This window comes from Pagrus major, chromosome 17 (genome assembly GCF_040436345.1).
Source record: "Pagrus major chromosome 17, Pma_NU_1.0".
NCBI lineage: Eukaryota > Metazoa > Chordata > Actinopteri > Spariformes > Sparidae > Pagrus > Pagrus major.
The window spans coordinates 17,548,332-17,575,161 of NC_133231.1; the positions used below are offsets into that span (position 1 = coordinate 17,548,332).

Genomic DNA, 26,830 nt, shown 5'->3' on the forward strand with positions numbered 1-26,830 from the left:
GGGTGAGCTCTGCCGCCGGACAGCGTCTCTTCACTGTCCTCTCCTCTCTTAAAGGTTTTTTTTTTTTTTTTTTTACAAAACCTCTAAGTCAGTCAATCTTCATCCAAATGACCGTGACTCGAGAGCGGCCGATGACCTATTCCAAAATGAGAGGGCTTGTGTCTTTTTTCTCAGGTGAGTTTATCCTCATATCCTGACGTTTGACTAAAGTATCCTTGTGACGTCATAGAACGATACAGGCAAAGGTTTGTGTGCTAACTTACAAAAATCCTGCTACAAGAGATAAAAATGACCAGAAATCAGAAACAGGTGTCTACTATAATGTAAGAATATCGCATTACAGTAGACTAGTATCAGGGCTTGGTGTGTTAAAATTATTCTTGAAGACATAGGCTAACCCAACAGTTTGCTCCAATGGCCTCATTAAAGCGTGTCAAAGTTATGGCCACCACTCACTAACTCTTGAGTAAATACAGCTGCTGAGCTCTTATGTAAGGTTTTAACCAGCTGCCTGTCTTACAGCTCTGCTCAAGGGGAAGAAAGTCGGCTTCAGTGAATTCTTACACAAATTTGTTTCCGCTCAACATCTCTGCCAACAGTGAGTTAGCAAAAATTCATTATTAACGCCTTTTACTTTGGGTTGAATGTATAAACTCTCAACATGTGCTGTTTTTCACCTCCTAATTGAAGCCTGGACCCTCAGAAAATCCTGCAGCGGCAGAGCAAGCTGAGGCGAGAGACGGAGGAGAAAGGCACAGTGGTGAGTTGAGATGGGAGGAAAAGACTTAGTGAGTGTTGACAGGTGATGAAACTAAATCTGACCTCCTGACCGACCTCTCCTTATGTGTCTTTTCTCTCCTCAGAGCTCAGTGAACACAGAAACCTCGCAGTAAGTCATTTTTCCACCTGATGCCCAGAAATATTTTGTCACAGAAAGTCAATCTGTGGAGTTTTGTTTCACTTTACAGAGCAACTCTTGTCTTTCTGTGGCAGTCTGTTGATTAACATTGAAAAAATAGAGTTTATATGTTGTCTCTTATGGTTTTTAATGCATCATTGGTCAGTCATAAGGTGTGGCAATGCAAAATGAAAGGAAAATTTGTTTTTTTCTGCAGTTATTACAGAAAGAATACAAAGAAAAAATGGTTTTGGGAGTGTCCCAGTTTGGGCTTGGGACCCCTTATCACAGGTTATATGGCCTTAATCCCAACTAATTTGAATTTCAATCAGTATTTTGCCACAAAGGCAAAAAGAAACATACTTCTGAAGAACAAAAATGTTTGTTTTTTTCTCTTTTTAATCATCTTGTGATATCTAGGGGCCCTTGAGCCCGAAAAAAAAAAAAATTGAGACAGTTAACTGGCCAGTGTATCACAACACGTATCTGATAGTTTTCCTTTGTTGTGTTAATCAGGATGAAACCATCAGATTTCGACTACCTCAAAATGATTGGCAAAGGAAGCTTTGGAAAGGTAGAGATTTTTATTTTACTTCAAAATTGCTGAGTTTGTGAGTTTTTTTGGTGGCACATTAAATGACACAACTCAAACTTCCAGGTGCTGCTGGCAAGACACAGAAAACAGGGAGGCTACTATGCTGTGAAGGTGCTGCAGAAACAGATGATTGTCAAGAGGAAAGAGGTAAACTATCCATCCATCCGTCCATTCATCCATCTGTCCGTCCTTTCTGTCCATTCTGTCTATCTACTACTGTACTACTTACAGTATCTGTTGTGTCTCTGTAGCAGAAGCATGTGATGGTTGAGAGGAGCGTGCTGCTGAAAGGACTTCAACATCCATTCTTGGTGGGGCTCCACTTCTCTTTCCAGACACCAAACATGCTCTACTTCGTCCTGGACTATGTTAATGGAGGAGAGGTATGTTTTTAGAAAAAGTGCTTCTGTCAACTTCGCCATAGAGTAAAATTTACAAACCTCTAGCTTCTAAAACAACAATATTAGCTACAGATTTCTTTGGTCTACACCCACAAGTTGTAGTTAGTTTTGGAGATGCCACAAGTAGTTTTGATTCTCTTTGAGGCTGTTGCGTTGAATTTTATTGTAATTTGTGATGACGCATCTTTGTGTCCTCAGCTTTTCTACCACCTTCAGAGGGAGGGGTCATTTCCTGAACCCAGAGCTACTTTCTATGCAGCAGAGATGGCCATGGCGCTGGGCTACCTCCACTCTCTTGACATTGTTTACAGGTACATATACACACACCAGTGATTGTATATAAAGATAGACAACGGCTCAAGACAAACAAGACATTGTAGACTTTCTTTGCTCATGTAAGATTTAAAAATGTTCCATATTAATTCATGCCCTGCCTTCACAATAAAAGTTTTTCACTTTAGGAGAGAGTGCTGCATAGAAAATGTTATCACTTAAAACCACCATGTCTTCCAGCACCACAATAACAATAAACAGCAAAGGAAAAGCAAAATGAAACCAGAGAAAACAAATGCAACAGGACTAAACAGACACTTGTGTCCCGTCTGTTTCTCTTCCAGAGACCTCAAACCAGAAAACATCCTGCTGGACAGTGAGGGTCACGTGATGCTGACTGACTTTGGCCTTTGTAAAGAAGGGGTGGCCAAAGGTGGGATAATGCATACATTCTGTGGAACTCCAGAGTACCTGGCTCCAGAGGTGCTACAGGGTCACCCATACAGTCCAGTAGTGGACTGGTGGAGCCTCGGCACCGTGCTTTTTGAGATGCTCTATGGAATGGTGAGTGCAGGTCAAATAATTGTTTTACTTCTCATCTTATTCCTCAGCATCCTCACTTTACTCATCCTCTCTGTTCTTTCTCTCAGCCTCCATTTTATAGCCACGCCAAAGCTGAGATGTTTGAGAACATTCTGCGTGCTCCTCTGCAGCTGCGTAGTGGAGCATCTCCGGCTGCTCGTTCACTGTTAGAGGGATTGCTGGAAAGAGATGTCTCCAAACGCTTAGGGAAGGGCTGCGATGTTGTAAGTGCACACACAAAAAAAGCAATAATGCACATAAACACAGCTAAATACAGAGGGTCTAATTTTTATTTTTTTTATTGTATCCAGGTGGAGCTGCAGGAACATCCCTTCTTTGCATCCATCAACTGGGACGACCTCCTGGCGAGGAAAGTTAGACCCCCATTCATCCCGAAAGTGGTAGGAGTGATCAGAAATGAGTCAAGAGTGCTATTTTTTTTCTTTTTGAGTCAATGCAGTGTACCTGAGTATGTGTTCATTTCTCTCTCCTCTCCAGACTAGTCCCTGTGATGTCAGCTACATCGACCCCGAGTTCACAATACAACCTGTCCCTGCCTCTGTCAATGAGAGGTGCCAGACAGGCGTGGCCAGTGAGGCCTTCCTCGGATTCTCCTTCATGAACCCAGTGGAGTACGTGGCAGCAGAACTGGTTTCATAACAACGCCAAATCCTCTGGGAGCATGTTTGTTCAAATATTTATTTTTTTATGTCATAAATTATTCAGTCAAAGTCTATTTTTAAACACTTACTTAAAAATATTTTAACACTAACGCTGCAATGTACTGTACGTCTCACTGGTTACACTACTGAATTATGGTATATTTTTACATTTTACTGTTTCTTTATGTATCAGTTCATATGTGAAATAGGCTGGTCCCTATTTCACAAGTCCTAGGATGAAACAATAAACACTCAATCTTAAAGCAGTTTTATTTTTTAATACTTTACATTTACATCTTTAAAATATACAACAAACATGTATTGCAACTTGCCCATTCTGCGCTTACATTCACAGCTTACAGTGGTACTGAAAATACTTCACAGGGTGCCTTAATATCCTGCATAGTGACAGAGGCAGAAGAACATCTCCCTGTGGCATTTACATAAAAACAGATGCCAGTCTGTTGGCAACCCGTAGACACAAATTGGACCCAGCTCTGACTTTCTGTGATGGTGAGGTCCTTTTTTAGTGGCAAACAGAAAAAGCCCATCACTGTGGTGAATCTAATGGGTGTCTCCAGGAAGAGGACATCTGGTCTAATCCTTTCTACCTCACCTCACAAGACTGTTTATGGAACAGTTTATACACAGAGTAGCTTTCTGTCAGTAGATGCTGAAGGAGGCGTAGCTCTGCTCACTCTGGCAGGTGAAGTAAGCGATCAGCTGACCGTTGCAGATCATCAGAAACAAGCCGCTTCCTGTGGAACAACAAAAAAGTAGAGCATCAAAAAGAATTGAGCTCATCAAGTTAAATGCAATAACTTACGACGTCTGTTTTACCTAAAGCCAGCCACCACTGCCACACCATGGGGAATTCCAGCATCACTACAACAAGGAACAAAATATGTCAGTCATTTATGTGTGTGTACTTAAGATAGATGTATTGTTAAATTTCTGCTCACCTAGGCTGGTGATCATTACATGCAGAAGTGTGACAGTGAAGGCGTAGTCCCAGACCCGCCTCCGCACCACTGCAGCAAACAAAAGGCCGCTGCAAAAGTAGGTGAGCTCCAAGGACAGGAGGTTCACTGAAAAGCCCCAACATAGCAATAAAACACAGGAAGTGAATAAAGCACATGCACACTGTGACTCATATTGGTTGCATTTGGTGTGCTCACCCAAGTATTTGGAGTTGGATTCAGCAGGTTCGGTCTTGAAGTCAAATGGAATCAGTCCATCAAAGTGATCCAACCTGAATGAGGGGTGAGAAAAGAGGGAGAAATAATGTCAGCAGTCACACAAAAATGTGTTACAACACTGTGTAAATATGCCTCTTGGCAACAGGCAAAGGGAGCCTCCAGATAAAGGCTACATGGTGTAGATAAAGTACAGTAAACACGTTTGAGACCACCAAATCTCACCACTGCAATCACTGCTGCAATAAAATGAGCTTTTTAGCCTCTGTTGACACTGTGTACCTCCTGCTTATTGTGCATAGTGAGTCTCCTCTAACATCCATACTGCAGATTACACATGGCTTTATATTTTATCTACAGAACCAGTAAATACTACCGGACCTATTTTGCTTAGTGTTTTGTTTTTTAGAACACAATTTTGAGGACAATATTAACTAAAAAGAATAAAGTTCTCAAAAGTCTATTTTGACTGAGGACACATGATGTTAAGAACCTTACCATTTCTGCTGGTACTGTGTTTTAGTGGTATATATTCCAACATTTGGAAACTTTCATTTCTGTTCAGTAATTCATGAACAACCTACTGACATGCAGTGAACCCCTAAGGATAAGTTCACCCAAAAATGAAAATTCAATCATTATCTACTCACCTCCATGCACAGGGAAAGTCGTGATGTTTCGTGGTCCACAAAACATTTCTGGAGCTTCACAGCAAAACAGTGTTGCAGCATTCTCCTAAACAACTGAAGTCGATGTGGACTTAGTGCCGTAGACAGTGAGGGTCTACGTAGAAAATGTAGAAAAAGAACTGAAAGAAAGAAACATAAAATGGCTCCACACAGCTTGTTTGGCATAATCCAAGTCTTCAGAGTCATCCCTGAGATCCCAAATTGATTTGAAAGACTTTATTTAAACCCTTGATGCACAGTCTAGCTCGTGCAAACCAGCGTTTATAGCTTAGCAGCTAAAATGAAGATTATGGCTTTTAAAAGGGTGTAAATAACGTCTTTGAAAATCAGTTTGGGATCTCGAATCTTCTGGATTTTTGTATCCCTCCTCTATCGAGCCATTTTATGTTTTTTCAGGTTGTGTTTTTTACATTTTAAAACAAGTCCCCATCTACTTCAGTTGTTTAGGAGAGTGCTGCAGAACAGCTTTGCTGTGAAGATACAGGAATGATTTGCAGAAGACAAAACTTCACCTGACTTTCCATCGGCATGGGGGTGAGTAGATAATGACTGAATGTCCATTTTTGGGTGAACTCATCCTTTTAGGTATTGGGGAGCAGGGCACTGGAGGGTCTGAGGCTCTGGGGCCTTGTTGCTCTCTTTAATCAGCATCATATTAGGTTGCATTAGACAGTCTCAACTTGTAAATGCCGAAACTGTTCTGCTTTCTTTCTTTCTTTCTTTCTTTCTTTTCTCTTCAGTCCCTGGGTGGAGACTGCCACTGCTGTACAAGCTGCAGAAAATAAGTATCAATTATAGAAAACCAAAAACCTTACAGTTAATACCATCAATACACACAAACCAATAAGACAAACCAAAAGACCCATATGAAAACTAAACAATGATACAACTACCCTGATGCAAACAATAACAATAATAATAATAATAATAATAATAATAATAATAATAATAATAATAATAATAAAAATAATAACAAATTCCCATCAGCATTCTCAACAAATGCAATTACAACAGTAATAAAACTGCAAGTTCATTAGTGCAATAAATTAAATTATTCCCAAAGACATTCAGTACTAATGCTGGCTCTACTTGCTGTCTTTTAAATTAATGTCTACATACCTGACTGTCCTTTGGCCATGTTTTCAGACACATTTTAAAATGTTTTAAAAGTACTGCCCTCTCAGATGCTCAGTGGTAAAGTATTAGACAACTGTGCAGTTATTTAGATAGTTGCAGTTACAGATATTTACACGTGACTTCCAGATCTCCTTGTGTGTTGAATTGTACTCATTCAGGAGCCACCCAGGTGTAGAAGACTTGCGGTATTTGGAAGGTTGATAATGATGCTATTATTAGCTGGGTTTGCGTGCGCATGCGCATGAGAGACGCTCACCTGAAGGCACCAAAGCACACACTCCCAATCATGTAGAAGAGAGAGTAAAATATGAGCAGACACAGCAGCAGGTTGAAGAGCACGGTCTGTGGGATTGATGCACACAGGGGGGGGAGAGAGAGACAATGTTTCAGTGTATCTACAGTGTATGATTTGTCTAACCGCATATTTTCCACGTAACGCAACACTAACCTGGAGCTGTGTTTGGAGTCTAACATGTGATAGGCTACCAAACTGCAGTGGGAGGGATGTACAGTACACTGAAGGTGCAGACAGCGACTCTTATCTGCTGCAAAAACCTGCCCTGCTGACTATGAAACGATGCAGACATGTTGTATCTGTGCGTTACATTAAAAACACCTCTGTCACTTCCTCTTGATCATCATCCTGATTAACAGCTCACACAGATGATCAGACAGCTGCAACGTTGAGCTAAACCACGAAACAGTCTTCTTACCTTCGAGTCGACCGCTTTGCCTTTGAATGCCATCTCATGGTTTTGTTCTTGGATGTTATATTACAAAACGAGCCGGGGCTGCAGCAAGCAAGCACGTTACACGACCCCGTTAATCCCCTCGTAGAAAACTGGACGTCTTCCGCCATCTAGCGACAAACACGGGGCACAGAAACCTGCGCCGCCGCTTCTTCTTAACTGAACTCATTTCACCTCCCATCACGGCGGCCTTTGTTGACTGAAATAAAGACTTATCTCGCTGTGTTACCTGTTAGCCCGGCCACGCAACGCACACTCGTGGACACGCTGGCGATTTGTGTCCAGATAGACTAGTGTTTTCATCAAAATGGTGGCTCAAACTAACCGTGAAAGATGTGTCGCTTTATTATGCCGGAGAACACAACCGCCTTATGTGGGAGGGATTGAATACTGCAGGATGGCTGGAGATCATTTGGGTTTGAAGTATTTGGATCATTAGCGACCCGTCAGATACTTCAAACCAAGCTAAAAAACACACCAGGCAGAGACAGGGTGCTCACGGTAGCCTCACGATTGAATTAAATGGATTAGCTGTCACATTTGCAGCCATAAAAACATACATCTAGCAGCAATAGAGATGCCACACAGTCCGATACACTGGCTTCAAATGTGTTTAATCTCGGCTCAAATGTGAGCCTACAGTTGTGTTTTAACGCACTGGACGTTGTGTTTTGTTCAGGCTAAACTCAATGTGTGTCATCATGTTGTTCCGACTTCATTCACTGGTTTTCACAGACCACAAACGCACCAGCCGACATGACTCTTAGGTATATTTTAAAGCCAGTCCGGTCCTGACTCTGCGTCTTGCAACGTGCTCGGCTCGTTTTTTTGTTTTTTTTTGGTTTAAAATGTCACTTCGGGTGAATTTGCAGGCCTGAGTATTTAATCCTACAGTTAGCAACCGGCGTGTGCATGCCTGATAATCGCCCGTGCTCGGGAGTAAATGTACATAAATGGGGGTGGGGGGGCTGTTTTTCGGTGGTACAGGGGTTGGAAGTGGGGAGAAAATTGGGCCAGTTTGACCAGAGGGGAAGCGGTAATGTAATGGAAGACACTGCGGTCCCTGCGCTCCATTGATACACACTCGTACTTCTTGAGGGAAATACTTACGAGCAAAACAGAGGGGATATGAGCTCCAGGCTATCGGTAGCGTTCGTTATATCGGCGCTGAACTGAGTTTTGGGCGTGTTATAAGTGTACACAGGCCTGGTATTGACCACCGATAGTAAACTGAACTTTTCCGAGACCCAAAGTTGTCAGGCAGCGCATCTTGCACGCATGCGCATCCTCCTGTCCAGCTCTAAATAAGAGTTAAAACAGAAACGAGGTGAGTTCCACATTTTCAAACAATACGGCCGTTAATACTCATTTATTGCCATTAACAGTGGCGAAATTTGAAAAACCGGCCTTCGTTTTTGCTAATTAGCGCTAGTTCACGTTATTTCCACTCTGATTTAATACGGCGAGAATAAATCGTTTTTTTTTTTTTTTTTCAAGTTTCTATTGAAGAAATTATTCAAGCAACAATGTTGAAGCCCGTAACGGCAGCGACGTGTTATTGCGAGCGTGTGTGATATTGTGCGAAATGTTGGCGTTTTGCAAAATGCGTTTTCCTATTGTTATTAACCGGGAAACTTATTTATTACGGATTGTCCTTAGCTGGCTGCATCCAGTCACAATGCTACGGCTAGCTGTCTAGCAATCCCCCAGTGCAGCTGAACGGAGTGGAGCTAGCTGGCGGTTAGCTTCATGTCAGCGCTAGCTAGCAACCTGGGCTGACATTCCGTGACAAGGGGAAAGTGAAGAAAATACCCCGAGTGAAGGAAAACACTAAGTCAGGAAATTACACCGCAAGCACTTGCTTTTGTTCGACGCGTAGCGGCTTTGCATGCATTGTTTAAATGGGTAACTTGAGTAATTTACATAGTTTAAACGTGTTGGTGGCCTCTTCCTATGCTCCGCCATTTTGTATAAGACGAATGCTAATCATGGGCGCTCTTACACTTTATTTATGGCTAGAATAAAACTGAGGCATTCGGTGCAAAGTCAAACTTCATCAAGATCCATTAGCTCGGGGTGTTGTTTACTTTTCACATGGTTATGACCTCCATGCAAACTGGAAATATCACCATAATTCAGTGTTGAACATGCGTCAACACCAAAACGTTATATCGTAATATTAGTCGGATTAAAACGCTTTTAAGTTTGGCCAATCAGTGCAGAAAACACTGTTCTCCTTAAAATTGATAAACAAATTACCCCCTCACTTGTTCATAACCAGGCAAACAGCCGGTTTTAAGAGATACTGTTAAAACAAGGAAAAGATGAAGTTGTGTGGTTAACTTAAAGTTGAGACATCTTTCCTCGTGTTTGTCAATGGTCCTGATGGAGGTTCACTCTAATGGGGCCGTTTGTGCACGTATTTCCCTGTTAGTTGACCAGCAAAACAATATTATTATTGACTGTTTTGTCTGAAATCGAAGTGCATGGTGTATCCTGCAAGCCAGCACACAGTCGCCATCTAGTGGTGATGTTGGGCAGTGCTGTTTACAAGTGCAGGTAGAAACTGCATTTGTCGGTGGGAGCACTTTGTAGGTAAAACCATACAGGGGGGTGCCTCACTGCTATGCACAGTCAATACAATGTAAGGAGAACAATGCCCTAATTGTATCAGTGATGTGGACTGAGCATGTCTATTAAACCTCTGTTGTATTAACATTTTTGTGCCAGCTGTCAGTACATGATCTGTCTTTGAGTGGCTGTTATTACGTCTTTGCAGGTTGGGGATATTGGAGGGTTGGTGGGAATGACTGACACTCCACCCAGTGATGGCCCCTCCCAGGGAGCTGAGTTTGACATGATGGGTGCTTTGGACTGGAAGGATGGTATTGCGACGTTGCCAGGCAGTGATATCAGGGTACGAGAGAGATTTGTGTCAGATTTGTGATCATCTCTGATTGTGTAAATGTTTGTGCACAATTCTCTGATCACACACAGATTTGCAGTTTGTAGTTTTTTTTTAATAGCAGAGGTGGAAAATACAAAACACCTGTGTTTCAGGATCTTGGTGGCTACCTCTATGGCTTAACACTCAATCACTGATGAGCATTTCTGTTTTCTGTGTCATTCAGTTCCGCATGACAGAGTTTGGGACTCTTGAGATTGTCACAGACCTAGAGGTCAAAGGGCAGCAGGCAGCACCTAACAGTGAGACCTTGGACCCTGCACAGTCTCACACTCCCACCCCTCCACCAGAGGGCCAATCACAGACTAGCACAGCCACAGCTCCAGCCAATCAGAGTCAGCCAGGATCGTCTCAAGCTAAAGGTATGACAGAACCTGTTAAGTCCTTACAACACTGTTATTGTGAAGAATTGCATTGTTTGTGTTTTTATGTACTGTGAACATTTCCCTTTTTCTGTTTTGTCCTCCAGCCCCTGGTCCTGTGCTTCTGTCCTTAGAGGAGGGCCCCAGTATGGAGGGCCCCAGTGTGGAGGTCGGTCCCAGTGTTGAAGTTGGCTCTAGCGCAGACGCAGGTCCAAATGGAGAGCTGTCAAGATGCCGGGCTTGTGGTGGCCGTGTTCCCCGGGATGCTCTCTTTCAGGGCAAATTCTGTAGCTCCATTTGTGCCCAGCCCTCCAGTGGCAGGTACGCATCTGGCATTCATTAACACCTCTTTGTGGTCCTTACTGTGTTTTGTTGTGTCATCATGAGCCAAATCTTTCTTTCCCAAAGATCATCTCCAGGGGAGGCAAGGGAGAGTCAGGCAGTTGAGGGTGAGAGGTTGGGCAAACGTGTGCGCAAAAAGAGGAAGATCTATATGGATTCTGGTGATGAAGAGGAAGAAAACCAAGAGGAACCAGAGGTAAGGAGATTATTCTTTGCATCTCTCTCCTGTATTGTTCCCTTTCAGGGCCACAGGCCACTCAAGTGTTCAGAACTGCCCTGCTGTAATAACTTAGGTTTAGTTACAGAGTATCTTGTCCTGGAATTTTTCTGTTCTCACCATTTCTGTTCATATCTTTTAGTTGAGGAAATATACAAAATGGTTGAGGAAAAAAGTGATTATTAACATGTTCTTGTTGTAGGAAAAGGCCAAGACTACCAAAGGCAGAAGAGGTGCCAAAATTGCCAAACTGGGTATGTTAGACTGCCACAATCTTTAAATAACTGACATTATTACCTAAATTCAAGGCTTTTACAGGTCTTAAATACAAGCAAATCTCTAAAGTTGAGTTATAAGTCTTAAAATGCTGCAGTTTATGGTTGTGATATTGCTGTTGTAAGAAATTAAACCTCTTGCAGATTGTCCTCTGATATATATATCAACTTTTATTGTGCAAATTACATTATGGATGAAAATGAGTCTTATTTTCCAAGTGCCATTTAAAATGTGCTAAATAATTGAACTGTGACTCATGAAAGTTACTGGCACCCTGTGTCTGTTATTATGATACGAAATAAGAATGAATGAGAGTTTATGTTAGTAGAATATTGATCAGGTTCTATCAGTATTACAGGCATGTTTTTACATGTCCATAACATATAAAGTAATCAATTAAATTATCTTCCATATCACAGTGTGAGATAATTGTCACATTATCATGTAAACTAAATGTCAACCTTTGTCAAGAGGTGTATCTGAAGCTGTCTGTTTCTCATGAATGACGTGATGGACGCTCATACCAGCTACGGTACATCATATTTTCGTGTTGTTCTGCTCAACCCTCAGTGACGGCCGCACCCAATAAGAAGCGGGCGTGGAGCTGGCCTGCTTACTTGGAAGAGGAGAGGGCCATTGCTGCTCCTGTTAAACTATTCAAAGAGGTAATTCTTTCCCTGTAAACACTGGCCAATTTTATATTTATTTAACTAAAACAGATGGTTTTGTTTATTTGGTCTAAAATATGCCAATTTGTGACTGTGCTATGATGTTCATTTGTCTTGCAGCACCAGTCATTTCCTCAGAGCAGGAACAGTTTTAAGGTGGGAATGAAGCTGGAGGGACTCGACCCGTCTCACCCGTCTCTGTTCTGTGTACTCACTGTTGCAGAGGTATGGCTGCTAATGGCTGTCTTCAGCATATATATCTTTATCCCTGTGCATAATTAAGAGTTCACTCATACAGCTTTCCCTTTCTCTCTCAGATCCAAGGTTATAGGATAAGACTCCACTTTGATGGTTACCCAGAATGCTACGACTTCTGGGCCAACGCCGACTCATGGGATATAAAACCAGCTGGCTGGTGTGAGAAGAATGGACATAAGTTATTGTTGCCTAAAGGTAATCAAACATACACACACACACAAACAGACACATCTGTGCATGGTTCTCCAAACAACCTTCCTGAGTGAGTTTGTCTTGCAGGTTGTAAGGATGGAGAGTTTAACTGGAGCATGTATGTGAAGAACTGCAGGGGTCAGCTGGCTCCAAAACATCTTTTCAAGAGCCTCAACACAGTGCGTATTAAACACTTTAGATTCTTTAAAAGTTGTTTAATTTAATTCAGGGTCTTTATGTGCTAAATCTGTATGTTTATTTTTTTTTTATTTTAGTCTGTGACTCCATCTGGATTCAGAGCAGGAATGAAACTGGAGGCGGTGGACAGGAAGAACCCGTCACTGATCTGTGTGGCCACCATCGCTGCTGTTGTTGACAACCGACTGCTCATTCATTTTGATAACTGGGACGACACGTATGATTATTGGTAAGGGTTCAACACCGTAAGAATGGGTGTGATCCAGAGATATTTCCCAGTCAACTTGGGGCACTTCTTTCGCTTTAAATCGAACTGAAATCAATGAAGATTAAATGTCTTTACAACATCAGCAATGTTCCTGTGAACTTCATGTACGGAAAGTATGGAAAGGTATTTGAAATGAATGTGGAAATTGGGGGAAAATTTGGACAAACATACATTACTACAGATTTTACGCAACAAGAACACAATTAAGTTACTAGTTACTATGCATTGGCTGCCTGTTCACCTCATAATGGTGTGTTTATCAAGGTGTGATGCTAGCAGTCCATACATCCATCCTGTGGGGTTCTGTGAAGAGGCTGAGCTAACTCTGACCACTCCAGCTGGTAAGACACAGACCAAGACACATGTGGGTCAGTATAATCTATTTTAATATACTGTAGGCCCCCGTATAATACAGAATCCTAACAATTTCATAAATAAACGCTAGTAAAACTGTAGATTATACTGATAACAATATTGTTCACTTGTGATAACTATGCATTTCAGAAAGTATTCTACGTATTGCTTGTGTTTTCCAAATATTGTTATGACTGTAAGAAGGATTGACTCAAAATTCTGTTTAAGTAAATATATTTAAGCTAACTTTATTAGTACATTGATGATGAAATGCATGCTGCTGTCACTTCCTGAGGATGTCCAAATTGTAGTTTTTGATTCACTGGACATGCTTCAACAGACTTTGTTACTGTGTGAACTATCTGCAGTAAATGATGGGTCTAATGAGTCTTCATTCCTCTCCTCAGAATATAAGCAACCCAAGAGTTTCTCATGGGAGAAATATCTGGAAGAGACGGGCACGCAGGCTGCTCCTGCTCGGGCTTTCAAACCGGTACAATTCTTACACACTAATGTACACAAAGCTTTATAATATGCAGAACTGGAGTCTAGATAAAGTCATGTGATTTTTGTTCTACTCTGTGTGTTTAGCGACCTCCACATGGCTTCCAGTTTGGGATGAAAGTGGAAGCTGTTGATAAGAGGAACCCCATGCTCATCCGTGTTGCAACTATAGTGGACACAGAGGACCACCGACTAAAGGTACAAGATGTCTCCACGTCGAGATGTGTTTGGATTTTCCCTGCGGTCAGTTTGAGTCTAATCCGTCTCTCTTCTCGTCTAGATTCATTTTGATGGCTGGAGCTCAGAGTACGACTACTGGGTGGAAACGGACTGCCCTGATCTGCACCCTGTAGGGTGGTGTCAGAAAACTGGACACCCACTACAATACCCCAACGGTGAGACACACTCTTCCTGTCCTGATATTCAGTGAGGTCGATCAAAGTTAATGAGAAGAAGGATCCTAAATTTGTAATTTCAACAGATGAGTCAGCAGTTTGTCTCTGCCTTCATTTTACCCCTGTATGTTGGTGGTGGGAGGAATCTGATGAATGATTTAAAATGGAAATGGTCTTGCAGTTTTTGCATAGTTTTACAAACACTCCTGTGTGTGTGTGTGTGGTGTGTGTATATTTCAGGCTCCAGTGATTTATTAGCTGCCCCAGGACAAGGATGTCCTACCCCAGGATGCAACGGGGTTGGCCACATCAGGGGACCTCGTTATGGGACCCACTACACGTTAGTAGCACACAGGCCGTACTTTCAGTCCTTTGTCTTTTTTGTCATTCGTTCCCTATTTTTTTCTTAATCTTATTGTAATGGCACATAGAGGATTGTTTTCTAAGTTGCTGTCTCATACCTCATAGTCAGTGTATTTAATATTCTTTTATTTTCATGCCTTAGAAACTTTGAACTCATTTTTTGTCTCAGTGAACACTTTTGTGTTACATTTTTTAATCTACATTTTATTGGTACATTCTAACCTAAATGCTGTTCAATGAGCTATTTATGAAACCTCTAACAATTCTGTCATTGTTTCTGCATGTAGCAGCACATTAATAGTTTGATAAAAAATGAGATGAGATTAATGTTTGGGGAGTGTGAATGTAAGCAGAAGAAAGAATCTCAATGTTCTTAAATGTCATTTATACTTGTGTGTGGGCTGCCGGCAGCGTAAATGTGGTGTGTGTGTTTGTGTGTGTGTGGGAGTTTAGAGTCTTTAAGCTGCTTTTCCTTAATTTTTGTTGAAACATGCTGAATAGAGCATCAGAAGTAAAAACTGGATTTCTTTCTCATTTTTTTTTTTTTAATGGCTGTGTGTTTCAGTCTTGGCTAAAGTTTGTTTGTCTGTGTGTTTGCAGTCAGGTGAGCTGTCCCTACTCGGAAATGAATCTGAACAAGGAGGGCTTGCTGCCAGATCGCCTCAGCGGAGAGCGACCCCTCGCCATTAGCGGACCTCATCCTCGTGGGCGACGCCCCGATGCTCACACAAACACTACGACACAGACAGCCCCGACGCCCGACCAGCCGGAAGGAGCTGAGGACTCCCAGAACAGGTTTGCTGCTGCACAAAAACAGCATGAACACACTTTGAAAGCCACTAACACTCCCAAGAGAACTCCTATCAGTGTTTTGCATGCAACTCTATCTCTAGTGGTCTGTACCTGAGAGCGGGTTATCTGTGTTGCTAGGAAACCAGTGACAGTGGAAGCTGAGCGTTTAGGACGCAACAGCCAGCCGGAGCCACCGGGTGGAGCCAGCGAGCAGAGCCACAATGGAACGAGGCCTAAACGGTAGAGTCATGAAACCATCACGCCAAGCTGTGCTGCTGAAGTTCACTGCAGACGATCCTGTATGAGAGACTAACTTTAACTGTTTTCTTCAGGACTGCTCCAGTTCCCAAATACCTGAAAATGCACTATGTCAAGGAGGAGATTGGTGATAGTAAAGGTGCGTTTGAATGCTAAATGAGACAAGATAAAGCATATAAATCACCACCTCACCCCTCACTGACTCCCCTCCTCTTGCCTCTCCTCAGCCTCTCCAGACGCCATCTCTCTTCAGCAGGCCCTCCACGAGTCGGTGTTCTCTCCCGGCATCTCCGCCTCCCCCCCCCACCGGGTGGCCCTCTGCTGGGACAAGCACTGCCAGCTGCTGCCTGAGGTCCTGGGGCTGACTGCCAAGAGAGTGGCCACTTGGAGCGCTGAGGAGGTCAGACATGCTTACACACTCACCCCGTGCCAACACATGAAAAGCAGACATACTCCTCATTCACTCATCCATCATGAAGGCTGCCTGTTGTTCAGGGAAACTGTGACTGTGCATGAATATTCAAGCAGAGTTTTCTGGTTGTTCTAGTGAATTGGTTGTCTCTTTCTGCCTGCGTACAAGGCACTTTGATCAGTAAATAAACATTTATTGATTCAAACACTTTTTGCTCAAAATTGTTTGCCTTTGTTCATCAGGTGGCCTGTTTTGTCAAAGGACTCCCAGGATGTAAAGAACATGCTGCTACGTTTAAAACAGAGGTGAGCACTTCATCGCCAACCAGGACTTCAACCTACTGACACACCCACCAAGTCTTAAGATCCAGCTAAAGATTACTTGAACTAATGATTCTTCTGAATTTGAGCCAGATATCTACATTTTATGTGCAATTATGACAGAGGAAACACACCGAAAGGGTTAGTTTGAGTCTTTTAAAGGGAGTTTGTATAAGGTACTTACCCATAGTCAGGGTATTACCCATAGTACATGACGGTCAGCACGCCCCCAGTTTGGATAAACAGCAGGAGTACCGGTGTGGGAAGCTCAGCAGTGTACTGATGTGGACGGGGGCAGCAACAATACGCATTTAAGCCACTTTAAAAAAGGCCCACCTAAAACAAAATCAATAGCAGTTTCAGTGTACGCTATGTTTAGAATATTTTCTGTTCTTTACCTTGCAGTCAGACAGCCCTTTCTGACGGAGACTGAAGCCATCATATCGCTCTCTCCAAAGCCATCAGACTCCTTTGACAAAAAATGCAATTTTACCTCAGAGAAGACAGGAGTTGCTGATCTACCTCTGCCTCCATTGTTAAGTTTCTCTGTGTTATGGTGTGACTTTGGTGGATCTAAACTAACACTTCAAAACACTGAAGTCACACAATAACACAAACAAATTAACTGATCAAGGCAGTGGTAGACAAGCAACTCCTGTGTTCTGAAGTAAAATTACTGTTTTTGTTCAAGGAGTCTGGTGGCTTTCGAGAGAGCAATATAATGGCTTCAGTTTCCGTGTCAGACAGCAAGGTAGAGTGATGAAAATATTTCAAATATAACATACTCTCCATTTTAGTTACATATTGTCCACATCAGAACATTGCTTAGCTTCCTATCCCAGTACTCCTGCTGCTTCTCCAAACTGGGGGTATGCAGACCGTCGTGTACTTTGTGTAATACCCTGACTATGGATAAGTACCTTTCACACACCCACTGTAAGAAAAAAAAAATCCAACTATCCCTTTTAAGTGTGCTTCTTCTCTAATAACTGTATGTGTTACTGTGTGACTTTGGTGAATCTTTAACACTGAAGTCTTACAATAACACAAACAAACTTGAGGCAGCCGTAGACCAACAACTCCTGTGTTCTGTGAGGTAATATTACCTTTTTTGTCAAAGGAGTCACTGACACCAACTATGGATAAGTACCTCATGCAGCCCCACTTAAAAAAACCTGATCTATCCCTTTAACTCATCTTTTTTTTTAGTACAGTGAATGCGTCCTAGAACTTGAAAACCAATACATAATGCATACTCACACAGCTGGCAGCATTTCACAAGCACTGACTCGATAAATTCTATGTTTATGTATTGCTGCCACCTGCGTGTAGTCTGCTGTCTGACATAAAGCAGACGGAAAAGGGCCACGAAACGTCTTTGCATATTCAATCAGTTTTTTTTTTTACATTTCTCACAGACTTTTAGTTGCCTTATTAGTGTGCTTGCAGCTTTGTGTAATTTTATGCAGCTTCCTACATTTTCATAAAATTTGCATGCATTTTCATAATAAGACATGCCTGAAAAATGTGACTTCTGTTCAGAGACAGTATTGAGTCACATCTCTTCCAACAGTGCTACCAAGTGATTTCTATGACAAAATGTACGCAGTTCTGTATAGATATACAGTACAGACTGCATTAAAACTTTACGTCGCACATTAATCAACTGTAAACACCGTCATCTCTCCCTCCACTCCTGCATACTAGTTAAGAGCAAGCCCTATCAATTGTCCAACATCTGCATTAAATATACTCCAAAAGGCACCTACACCACAACCACAGCCGAGAGGTTGAGATCAGTGACGCAGCTAGATGTCACTCAAAGCGGCCACACCCCTGATCATCCAGATATCTTGCCAATCACTTAGCACAGCAATGACACACACTTTCTTTGGGAAATGTTCATCTAATTTTGCATTTTCAATATTTTTGGCTCAGTATTTAATTAAAACTGTTTTATTTAAAGGGGACAGACACATTTAGTGACTAGACAGTGAACGTAGTAGAGCATTTTGCAGCTAAAGAGCTAGATATTTCCCTCAGGAGATTGTAGAGAACAAAGACAGAGCTTAAAGAGAGTGAATATCAGACTTAGATTTGACTTCATGTGGGCTAATGTCTCCCTATAACTGCTGGATGTGTAAAAAAGACTGTTGGCGAACAGATTCTTCATATTAACTTAATGATCAGCAGCTTCAGTTAAAAGAATCTTGGTTCTTCAGTTAAAAGTATCAGAAGCTTGATTAAAAAAACAGAGAAATTAAGCAAAACTTTATCATTTTCTCTTCAGCAAATAGATGGCGAGGCCTTCCTGCTGCTCACCCAAGCAGACATCGTCAAGATCCTGTCAATCAAGTTAGGACCCGCCCTGAAGATCTACAACTCCATCCTCATGTTGAAGAACGCGGACGAAGAGTAAGACCCAGTTCCATCAACACTCACCTACAGACATTTGATATAATCAGCTGGGACAGGTTTCGTCTGTCAGGCTCTGCGACGGCGCAGCTACACGAGAGAAACGAGTGGAAGCCATCATCTTTAAAAACGTCCATCTCCCCTCCCTCTTTTCTCCATGATGGACAGTACTGATCAGCCCTGAGGGAGAGTTTTACATGATACCATGAGGATTTATATCGTGTTTGTTTACTGAATCATTAAAAAAAAAATACTACAAGCACCTTCAATGCTTCTTAACATTGTACAGTTCATGGATTGGATTTAGTGTCACGATTCTGTTGCATTTTTTTCTGTTTTATTTGAACTGTTACGGTGCTTGAGCTCAGAGCAGATGGAACAAGCGTGTGTGTGCTTTGTTGCTTTTTTAACGGGCAACAGATAATTTTGTTTTTTCAAAAGCTGCAAAATACAATCGTGAGGTGGTGAGAGGTTTTTAAATGTGAAACCCAGTGGAGAAGAAGCACTATGTAGTTCAGTCTTTCTCCTCTAGGTGGAGAAAGTGGGCCGCTCCACAGGCCCGAAGGCGAGAGAGTTTGTTTAAATTGGAGTTGGCTGAAGCTTCGATTGAATGGGGGATGGTTAAAACTTTGTGTGTGTGTGCAAATGTGACTAAGTGTGTTTGAGAAATGAGGATGTCATTCCCCACCAGCCCTTGCGTGTTGCTTTTCTGGTCAGAGGATTGTTTTGTTGACGAGCAGGGCTAAGGGCTAAATGTTAAATCAAGGAAACTTGCAGTCTTTTAAGGTGGAACGAGCCAACAAACCAGCTCTGTTCTTCTCTATCTGCTCTTTTCTGGGGGAACGGCACATGATTACGAATGTTTAAAAAAAACAGCTTTTGGTTGTTTTGTTGATCTCGATTCAAATAACCTCCGTCATTCACATTGTAAATAGTATACAGCTACAAATGGACTGTCCTCGCTCCCTACCAGAGTTTACTCCTGCTTGGTTATGCAAAGGCTTGACATCTGTCGACAGGGAAGGACATTGTGACAGTGAACTGAAAAATACGAGCCTCAACTCATACATAGATTTTGAGAAAAACAAACATTGTATGTGTCTTTGTAAATCGGCGTGTACTTCAGCAAGTTGGAATGTGTACATCAGCAACTGTTTATATGCAAACAGCTTTTATTTATGTATTCTAATTTAAGGGGTAATGGTACGCTGTTTTGGCTCTGAGGTAACTGTGGCTGTTTGATGGAATGGGTGAAAATAAATGAGATGCACACTGTCTGCTGTCCTCGTTTGACCTCAGTCACTTCACACACGCACTCAGATAATCTGAAACTGTGGATTTTATCTCTGAAGCTTTGTATGTACCTATTTACAGTGGTGGAAAACACATTTACCCAAGTATTTCATTTCTGAGATACAATAGTTTGAAAAACTCCCAACTCAAGGTCCATCTACTATCCTTTTCTGGAGCTTTCAGTTGTGTTGTGCTTTATCACTGGATGGAGTTTCCTCCGTCATCTTTAACATTGATCTGTTGATATCTCTTTTTTTAAAGACTTTTATGATATCTTGTCTGTGTTGAGCTAAAAGTACATTTCTTGCTCTTAATTTAAGTATTTCCTTTTACTCTATACTTGTACTCCACTACAATTCAAAGGAAGATATTGCACTTTTTTCCTCCACTACAGCTTTTTTGACATGATCATTAGCTACTTTTTAAAATTAAGATTATACCTAAAGAAAAAAACACAATAAGCTTAAAAAAACCCAGATATTATTGAAGATTAAATCAGGTGTACCAAATCTTTTGAGCTTATGATCCCTGACAAAAAAAACTGTCTGGTTGAGGCTCCTGGTCAGTTTTAAGATGTGTGTTAGTTGTTGGCGGTTAGCAAAGATCAGATGGGTTCATTTAAATACCTGTTTGAGGCATAAAGTGGTATAATGATCCAATTTCAGTTAAAAAATCTTATCAAAGATTAGAGAAAAGTCCAAAAAATAAACATATTTCTATATAGCACAGATATCTCATAAATCTTCTCATGACTGCTCAGATACGTGACCTTTTGGAGGGGCCCAACCCCTCAGTTGAAAACCAACTAAATATATATAATGTAGTTAAAACTAGCTCCACCTCGAGTAGCTACAGCAGTAATATGCTCCTTACCCACTGATGCATCAGTGTTAACAATCTAATAAGGTATATAACTATATAACCAGTAACAAGACATTTTACTGCAGAACGAGTACTTTTACTTTCGATACTTTAACCACACAGAATGTCATTTCTGCAACAAGGGGTTTCAATCAAAACAATAAATAGAAAAGTCATAGTTTGATGATGTCGTGAAGTAGTGTGGGATCATGGGAGTTGTTGTCTTCATTGCTAAACAACCCAAAATCTATCTGATGTGACTCAGGCAGAAACAAGGTTCACAGGCAAGGTAAGTGTTTTTAAAGTGTGATGTTTGCAGACTCTAACAGATCATCTGGCACTTACCTGGAAGTTCATGTGACAGGCAACCATATGAAACACGCTGCTACCTTGAGTAAAATAACACATTTCTCTGGGTTTGAACATTTTTGGAAACATTTGGGATAGTGTGAGTACACAACTCAACAAAATATATGTTGCAGCTTAGTCGTCTTCAGACATTTCATCTTCAAGTAAATTTGGCTGATAATTTTTCCACTTTTATTTAAAGTAAAATTTTAAACTGCAGGACTTAAACTTTTAATGGAGTGTTTATGATTGTTGTTTTGGTACTTTTACTTAAGTAAAGAATCTGTACTTCTCAAACTCAAATCAATTTACAATTTTTTCCCCCAGTCTTCATCAGCTGTCATGAAAATTGATGAATTTTATTTTACTCCTAATGAAGCATTTTAACAGTGATATTCTCATAAATTGCATCACAAATGTTTATTTATGCAAGCCTTTATTTTTGTGTTTTAGAAATGTGGATTTAATCTTTTCTGTGGTTTCATGCAGCCCACTGACTTCTCTTCAGTCAGGATGCTCTCAAAACATTGTTTGTAAATCCATCACAGTGAACACCAGGTCTGTGTCAGATTTACATTACGAGACACGGTAATTCACTTCAGAATAGAGTTCCTATAAATCTGTACTTAAACTGCCAAGCATGACCAAGAACATTATAAAATTTGCAGTACGAATTCTTAAAGGGTTGATGTATAATGGATGACAGTTTCATTGCCTGCATGTTCTTTCATCATTAATTTTGCATTGCTGTCAGTTGCCATAGCCACATATATAGAGCGAAGAAGTGTTCAGGACTTCACAATTATCTAAAAATAAATCAGCAATTATTTTTTTATATATCTTAAACATTTAAAACAATAAATATTGAATTTTGAACCACAAAAATATTACGGTGGAAAGTACAGAGCACATGTGCATGACCATGTAGTTGATTTCAAAATTAGTAGCTTTAAACATTAAAATGTGGCTATTATAGTGTGGTTGTCGGCTGACATTTTCTGTATTTTTTTTTTAATACATGACCTACATACAAATTGGAAAAACCCAGCCACAAACAAGTACACAAACTCTATGTGGCTATATTTGGGCCAAATCTACATGCAAAACCACCACGCCGTATCGTACACCTGCCCACAAAGCAAAGAGATGAAGCTCACACAAATGCTGGCTAGTAGTACATGTGCCGTATCTGTTGGCCCATATTACACTTGGTGCCAGAAACTAAGCTGTGGCAACTAAAAGTGTCCCAGATCTGATTCAGAATTGTACTTGACTTAAAATTGTCGGACTCAAAATAAAAGCAGCAGAACCAAAAATATCATCTTCTTAATCCCATGCGTTCTTTTTCCTTGTCAAGATTTTTAATATTTATTTACCTGGTGAACACAAAGATGCCGCCTATTCAGTCTGATGAGAATTGCTCACCTGGCGGGTATGGCCCCATATTTTTTCCATCTCCTTGGTTTACTTCCTCGTTTTGTGGCAAACTGAATATGCGGATCAGAGTTTCCAGTTGGCCCAGCTTGCGAGTTCCCACTCTGCCCAGGGACTTTAGATTGTGATGACATCTCCGATCTCCTGCTTTTCTTGGCTAGAGGAAACTTTTACAAATATAAAACCTCCATGGATCAAAAGTTCATAATAGAAAGAGTCATAATTGACCTTATTTGTAGTTTAACAGATGTGTCTTTTATAACAGTGGTATATGGGGAAAATGCTTTTTGGGCCACAGGGGAACTTTCACTTCAATACCACGAGTGGCCACTGGGCAGCTTGGTCGTATCCATGTCTATCATGCACGGTCAAAACGTGACACTGACATTACCCACAATGCTCTATCAAGACGAGGCTTCAGATCTGAAAAGTGAAGCCAAACCCGGTGAGCCTTAAACTTGCAGTCTTTCCAATGGCCTTCAGAGTGCAACTCCACTGGTTGCTGTGGATCTGATATGTAGGCTTATGAGAAAATTACCCTACTTTGCACTTGATTCATTACGTCAGTAAATAGTTTCTTGATGAGTTAATGGTCCCAGTCACCCAATCATCAAGTCCTCTTCAACACATTATGATCGCTTTGTAAATTATGGCCCCATTTGCAGTAAAATAGACGGTAAAGGAGGGTATGATTTTTGGGGTGGCTACCTTTTGATTAGGGACTTTAAGCAGCGACGGTTGAAGGGACGGCTACGGCATTCAAAGCGACACTTCCCTCTATCATCAGAGCTTAAAGTAAAAAAAAAAAACATGATGGTGACGACCATCAAGGCAAACTCAAGGAATCAAATGGTAGTCGATCAAGGATTCATGTGAGTTATGCTAACAGCAGCTAATGTAGTCTTGGGCCGCTTCCTTTAAGTAGAGAGCAGAGACGTGAGCGGGCTACAGAGGTCCCAACTCACTTCCTTTTTAACCCCACACCAACAGATTTTTTTCTTTTTCAAACTTGTAGTCTTAAGACCCAACCAACATCGACTCATGTGACATCACTTGAGGCAATTTCAGACTTCACCTAGCTCCCTCTGGACTCGTAAAAACCTTTTTACAACTTTTCCACGTGAACAGTTGCCTTCAAGGACCTGTAGACGGACACTGGTGTATAAAATCTGTGCGGTTCGCCTTTAAGCAAAATTCAATCAACGGGCTATTGATTAAAAATAAATAAAAATTAGATTTGTCCTTCCTCACTTGACGCATTTTCATATATTTAGAGTGCCTTCTGGTTTTTGAACAACTGCTATTGATTATGGTACCATACAGAATTAAATTGAAACGTTTATGGCTTCCTGGAACGGAAGGAAATAAATCATCCCAAAAAAATCTATAACTGCAAATCATGTGTTTGACAAAGAGCCAGCAAAAAAATGTAAAGTGTGCTGGAATTGCAGCTGAGGAGATATAAATTGAGAGGCCCCTTTCAGTACATGTAATTTTATTTATTTTCTCCACATTTTTTAATGTTTCTCATGAAGAAAGGCGGCCCTCCCCTTCAGTTACTTCACTTCTGTGCTGTCACTTGATGGGCTGGTGATCTCTAAGAATAACTGGGCTCACCGTGGGACTGGCCTGGACGAGCCAGAGATTCCCACGACCCCTCCTCTACACACAGAGACAAATCAAAACACGGGCTGCAGAGGCGCACAAGAAGCAGTGAGGAGGCAGAGAGGCAGCTTTGCACCACTTTTTTTTTTAGTAAGACTGTTATTTACTATGAAAGCTTCATTTCAGGCTCCGCAGCACACGCCGGCTCCGACAGCAAAGCCGAGGATGAAAAGCGTCTTAAATCTGAGGAGGAATTAGGTGAAAGTCTGGATTTAACCGCGAATCATCAAAGTGCGGGAGAAGACACGCGGGAGGAGTGTGGGAGGAATAACGCAACTCAGGCTGATTTATTTTGATAATGCCGAGGAGCCAGTTTCTGCTCCGGATTTACGTCCAAAACAAGGCAAGTACCCAATCTGAATTTATTCTGACTGCGTTCAAGTAACCGGACAGTTAACTGCAGTGAATGACTGTAGTCAGCAACAGAGCAGTGGTCGAGCCGTGAATTAAGAGACAACACGTAAAGATGCGTGCGTGCGAGCACTCGTGAAACGAGACTTGACAGGCAATTTATCATCTTTCGTTTGCGTCCTGTTGAATCACCCGTTGTGTTCACTCGCCCCGGGGGGGAATTATATCACGAGTTCAGCTGGAGCAACCACCGTGGTAATGTGACTCTTTTTTTCTCGACTGCGGTTAGATTGTGAAGTGAAATCACAAGGTCCTGAAAGCGGTCAGTCGTTGTTGAAAGTGTAAGGAATAACAGTTGAGTGTGGGTTCAGAGAGGCTGCTGCAGGGTTGAGTACAGAGTCTCTGTGGCTCCTCAGAGACACTGTAGGAGCTGCAGAAGAGTTAGCATCTCATTAACTCGGCCACATGTCTTATTAAAGCTGCTATTTCCTGTTGAGTGCAATGCAGAGTAAACTATCTTCTCTCCAACACCCCCTGAGCTCTCCCTCTGGTGCTGCACGCAACACTTTCTTGCTTAATTTGTGTGTTTTTTGCTCTTTGTCCTCTTTTCTTCTCCCCGTTCAGCCTGAAGCCAGAGGATGACAGCAACCAGTCCTGTCTGCAGCCCCACCTCCTCCCGCTCCACCCAGTCATCGCCTGCCTGCCTCCCAGCATGCCGCAGACACCTGAGGAAAGGAAAAGCCCTCCAAACCAAGCTGCACCTGCGCTCCGCCCCAGGCGTGTGGCTGATGCTGGGTGTGGTGGTGGTGTTGGTGGGGATGGCCGTTGCAGTGGCGGGCTACGTATCCGCAGCACCGAAGCCCGTTGGCGGCCGAGGCAGCACCCACGTTGAGAGGATGAAACTGGCTGGGCCCGTGGTCATGGGAGTGGGTTTGTTCATCTTCATCTGCGCCGCCACGCTGCTGTACGAGAACCGGGACCTGGAAGTCCTCAGACGGGAGACACCTGATGACCTTGAGGATCTGAAGGAGGAGCAGCCCAGCTTCAGCTGTCTGGAGCAGTGGGAGTGTAAAGATGGAGAGCAGGAATGCTGGGCCACTCCAACTCACACACTCCCCCTCTCAAACTCTTGTGGTCCTCCTCTTCCTCTTCCACGCAAGTACAGACACAACATCAGTAGCAGACCATCCACGGAGGATGCAGGAGGTGGAGACAAAGAGGAGGACAGAGAGGAGGGGGAGAAGGAAGGAAGGTCAACCCTACTGGCCCGAGTCTTGCACCACAAGGAGCCAACTCCTCACCCTCCCTCCCCCTGCCTCTCCATCTCCCGCTGCTCCGTCTACTCAGACTCCTGCAACTCTAGTGAAATCAACTTCAACATACGGACAGAAACTCCTCTGCCTCAACACTGATCCGCCTGCTGGCTCAACTTCTCTTGTCTCATAAAATATGCATGATGAGATACATCTGAACGTTTCACGTGCAGACTTACTCTAAAGACAAGAATATGCATTCCTCAATAAACAGATGAAATGTTTGTTGGTATGTTTTAGTGCCTCCGAGTGGCGCAGTGGCTCTGACTCACTGTCTGTGAAGGGTGTTTTTGTCCTACATCGTTCTCTGACTCACCCACGTTTGAAAGATTGGAGCTATTCTGTTTGATGTCAACACGCCATCTTGTTGTCTTTGAACTCGCCCATGCCCCAAATCCCAAAAAGCCACTGCTTGTTTGACCATATTAGGACGTGAGGAGGATTCTTGAAAACTTCTTGAGGTGCCATACTGGGAGGTGGACACACTCTCTCTCTCTCTTTCCGCAGAGATACAGCGTCTATATTTCCTAGCTGAGGAGGTTTTAAGAGGATGAGCGAGATTAGGTCTAAATGAGTCTTTATCTAATCTCACACATACTGTAATCTACTCTTTATCGGAGGAAATTGAGTCACAGTATAAACAAGAGAAGCACCTAAGGCCACACTACACTCACTCGACACCTACAGCCACGCTATAAATACCAGCTGTTGCTTAGTACACATGCAAGTGTGGCCTGGAGTTTTTGTTTTTTACAGTAATTCACGTCTTTTTTTTTATTCACAGTCAGCTGCTCAGTTTTCTCCATTTTCTCGAGTGTGGAGAG

At 42.1% G+C, this 26,830-nt stretch overlaps 4 protein-coding genes across 6 annotated transcripts; 3 read left to right on the forward strand and 1 right to left on the reverse strand.

The window, feature by feature from the left end:
- sgk2b (serum/glucocorticoid regulated kinase 2b) lies at positions 1 to 3,674 on the forward strand. Its single transcript, XM_073485116.1, has 12 exons — positions 1 to 174; positions 523 to 598; positions 691 to 760; positions 864 to 889; positions 1,415 to 1,472; positions 1,557 to 1,640; positions 1,745 to 1,876; positions 2,093 to 2,205; positions 2,512 to 2,731; positions 2,818 to 2,973; positions 3,061 to 3,150; positions 3,248 to 3,674. Exons 1-12 carry the CDS (start codon positions 108 to 110, stop codon positions 3,407 to 3,409), a joined length of 1,254 nt encoding a protein of 417 aa, XP_073341217.1. The 5' UTR covers positions 1 to 107; the 3' UTR covers positions 3,410 to 3,674.
- A 310-nt stretch (positions 3,675 to 3,984) lies between these two features.
- On the reverse strand, positions 3,985 to 7,279 carry LOC141011817 (putative transmembrane protein 244). Its single transcript, XM_073485117.1, has 6 exons — positions 7,147 to 7,279; positions 6,690 to 6,775; positions 4,590 to 4,663; positions 4,374 to 4,499; positions 4,252 to 4,296; positions 3,985 to 4,169 (listed from the first exon to the last, which is right to left on the reverse strand). The coding sequence occupies exons 1-6, from the start codon at positions 7,177 to 7,179 to the stop codon at positions 4,075 to 4,077; spliced, it is 459 nt and encodes a 152-aa protein (XP_073341218.1). The 5' UTR covers positions 7,180 to 7,279; the 3' UTR covers positions 3,985 to 4,074.
- Positions 7,280 to 7,932: 653 nt separating this feature from the next.
- l3mbtl1b (L3MBTL histone methyl-lysine binding protein 1b) lies at positions 7,933 to 20,016 on the forward strand. Of its 3 annotated transcripts, none has more exons than XM_073485114.1 (22): positions 7,933 to 7,949; positions 9,962 to 10,099; positions 10,314 to 10,509; positions 10,617 to 10,830; positions 10,918 to 11,047; positions 11,271 to 11,322; positions 11,915 to 12,009; positions 12,133 to 12,237; positions 12,330 to 12,465; positions 12,550 to 12,641; positions 12,738 to 12,889; positions 13,193 to 13,296; positions 13,690 to 13,775; positions 13,874 to 13,984; positions 14,067 to 14,181; positions 14,422 to 14,521; positions 15,145 to 15,339; positions 15,475 to 15,576; positions 15,669 to 15,733; positions 15,822 to 15,994; positions 16,249 to 16,311; positions 18,617 to 18,836. In XM_073485114.1, the coding sequence occupies exons 2-22, from the start codon at positions 9,989 to 9,991 to the stop codon at positions 18,743 to 18,745; spliced, it is 2,526 nt and encodes an 841-aa protein (XP_073341215.1). In that variant the 5' UTR covers positions 7,933 to 7,949; positions 9,962 to 9,988; the 3' UTR covers positions 18,746 to 18,836. The 3 variants fall into 3 exon arrangements, with proteins under 3 accessions (XP_073341215.1, XP_073341214.1, XP_073341216.1); XM_073485113.1 differs by lacking the exon at positions 7,933 to 7,949 and adding an exon at positions 8,207 to 8,509 and having other exon boundaries at positions 18,617 to 20,016; XM_073485115.1 differs by lacking the exon at positions 7,933 to 7,949 and adding an exon at positions 8,423 to 8,509 and having other exon boundaries at positions 13,193 to 13,269.
- Positions 20,017 to 24,416: 4,400 nt separating this feature from the next.
- LOC141011819 (uncharacterized) lies at positions 24,417 to 26,150 on the forward strand. Its single transcript, XM_073485118.1, has 2 exons — positions 24,417 to 24,685; positions 25,318 to 26,150. Exon 2 carries the CDS (start codon positions 25,332 to 25,334, stop codon positions 26,103 to 26,105), a length of 774 nt encoding a protein of 257 aa, XP_073341219.1. The 5' UTR covers positions 24,417 to 24,685; positions 25,318 to 25,331; the 3' UTR covers positions 26,106 to 26,150.
- The last annotated feature ends 680 nt before the right edge of the window (positions 26,151 to 26,830 follow it).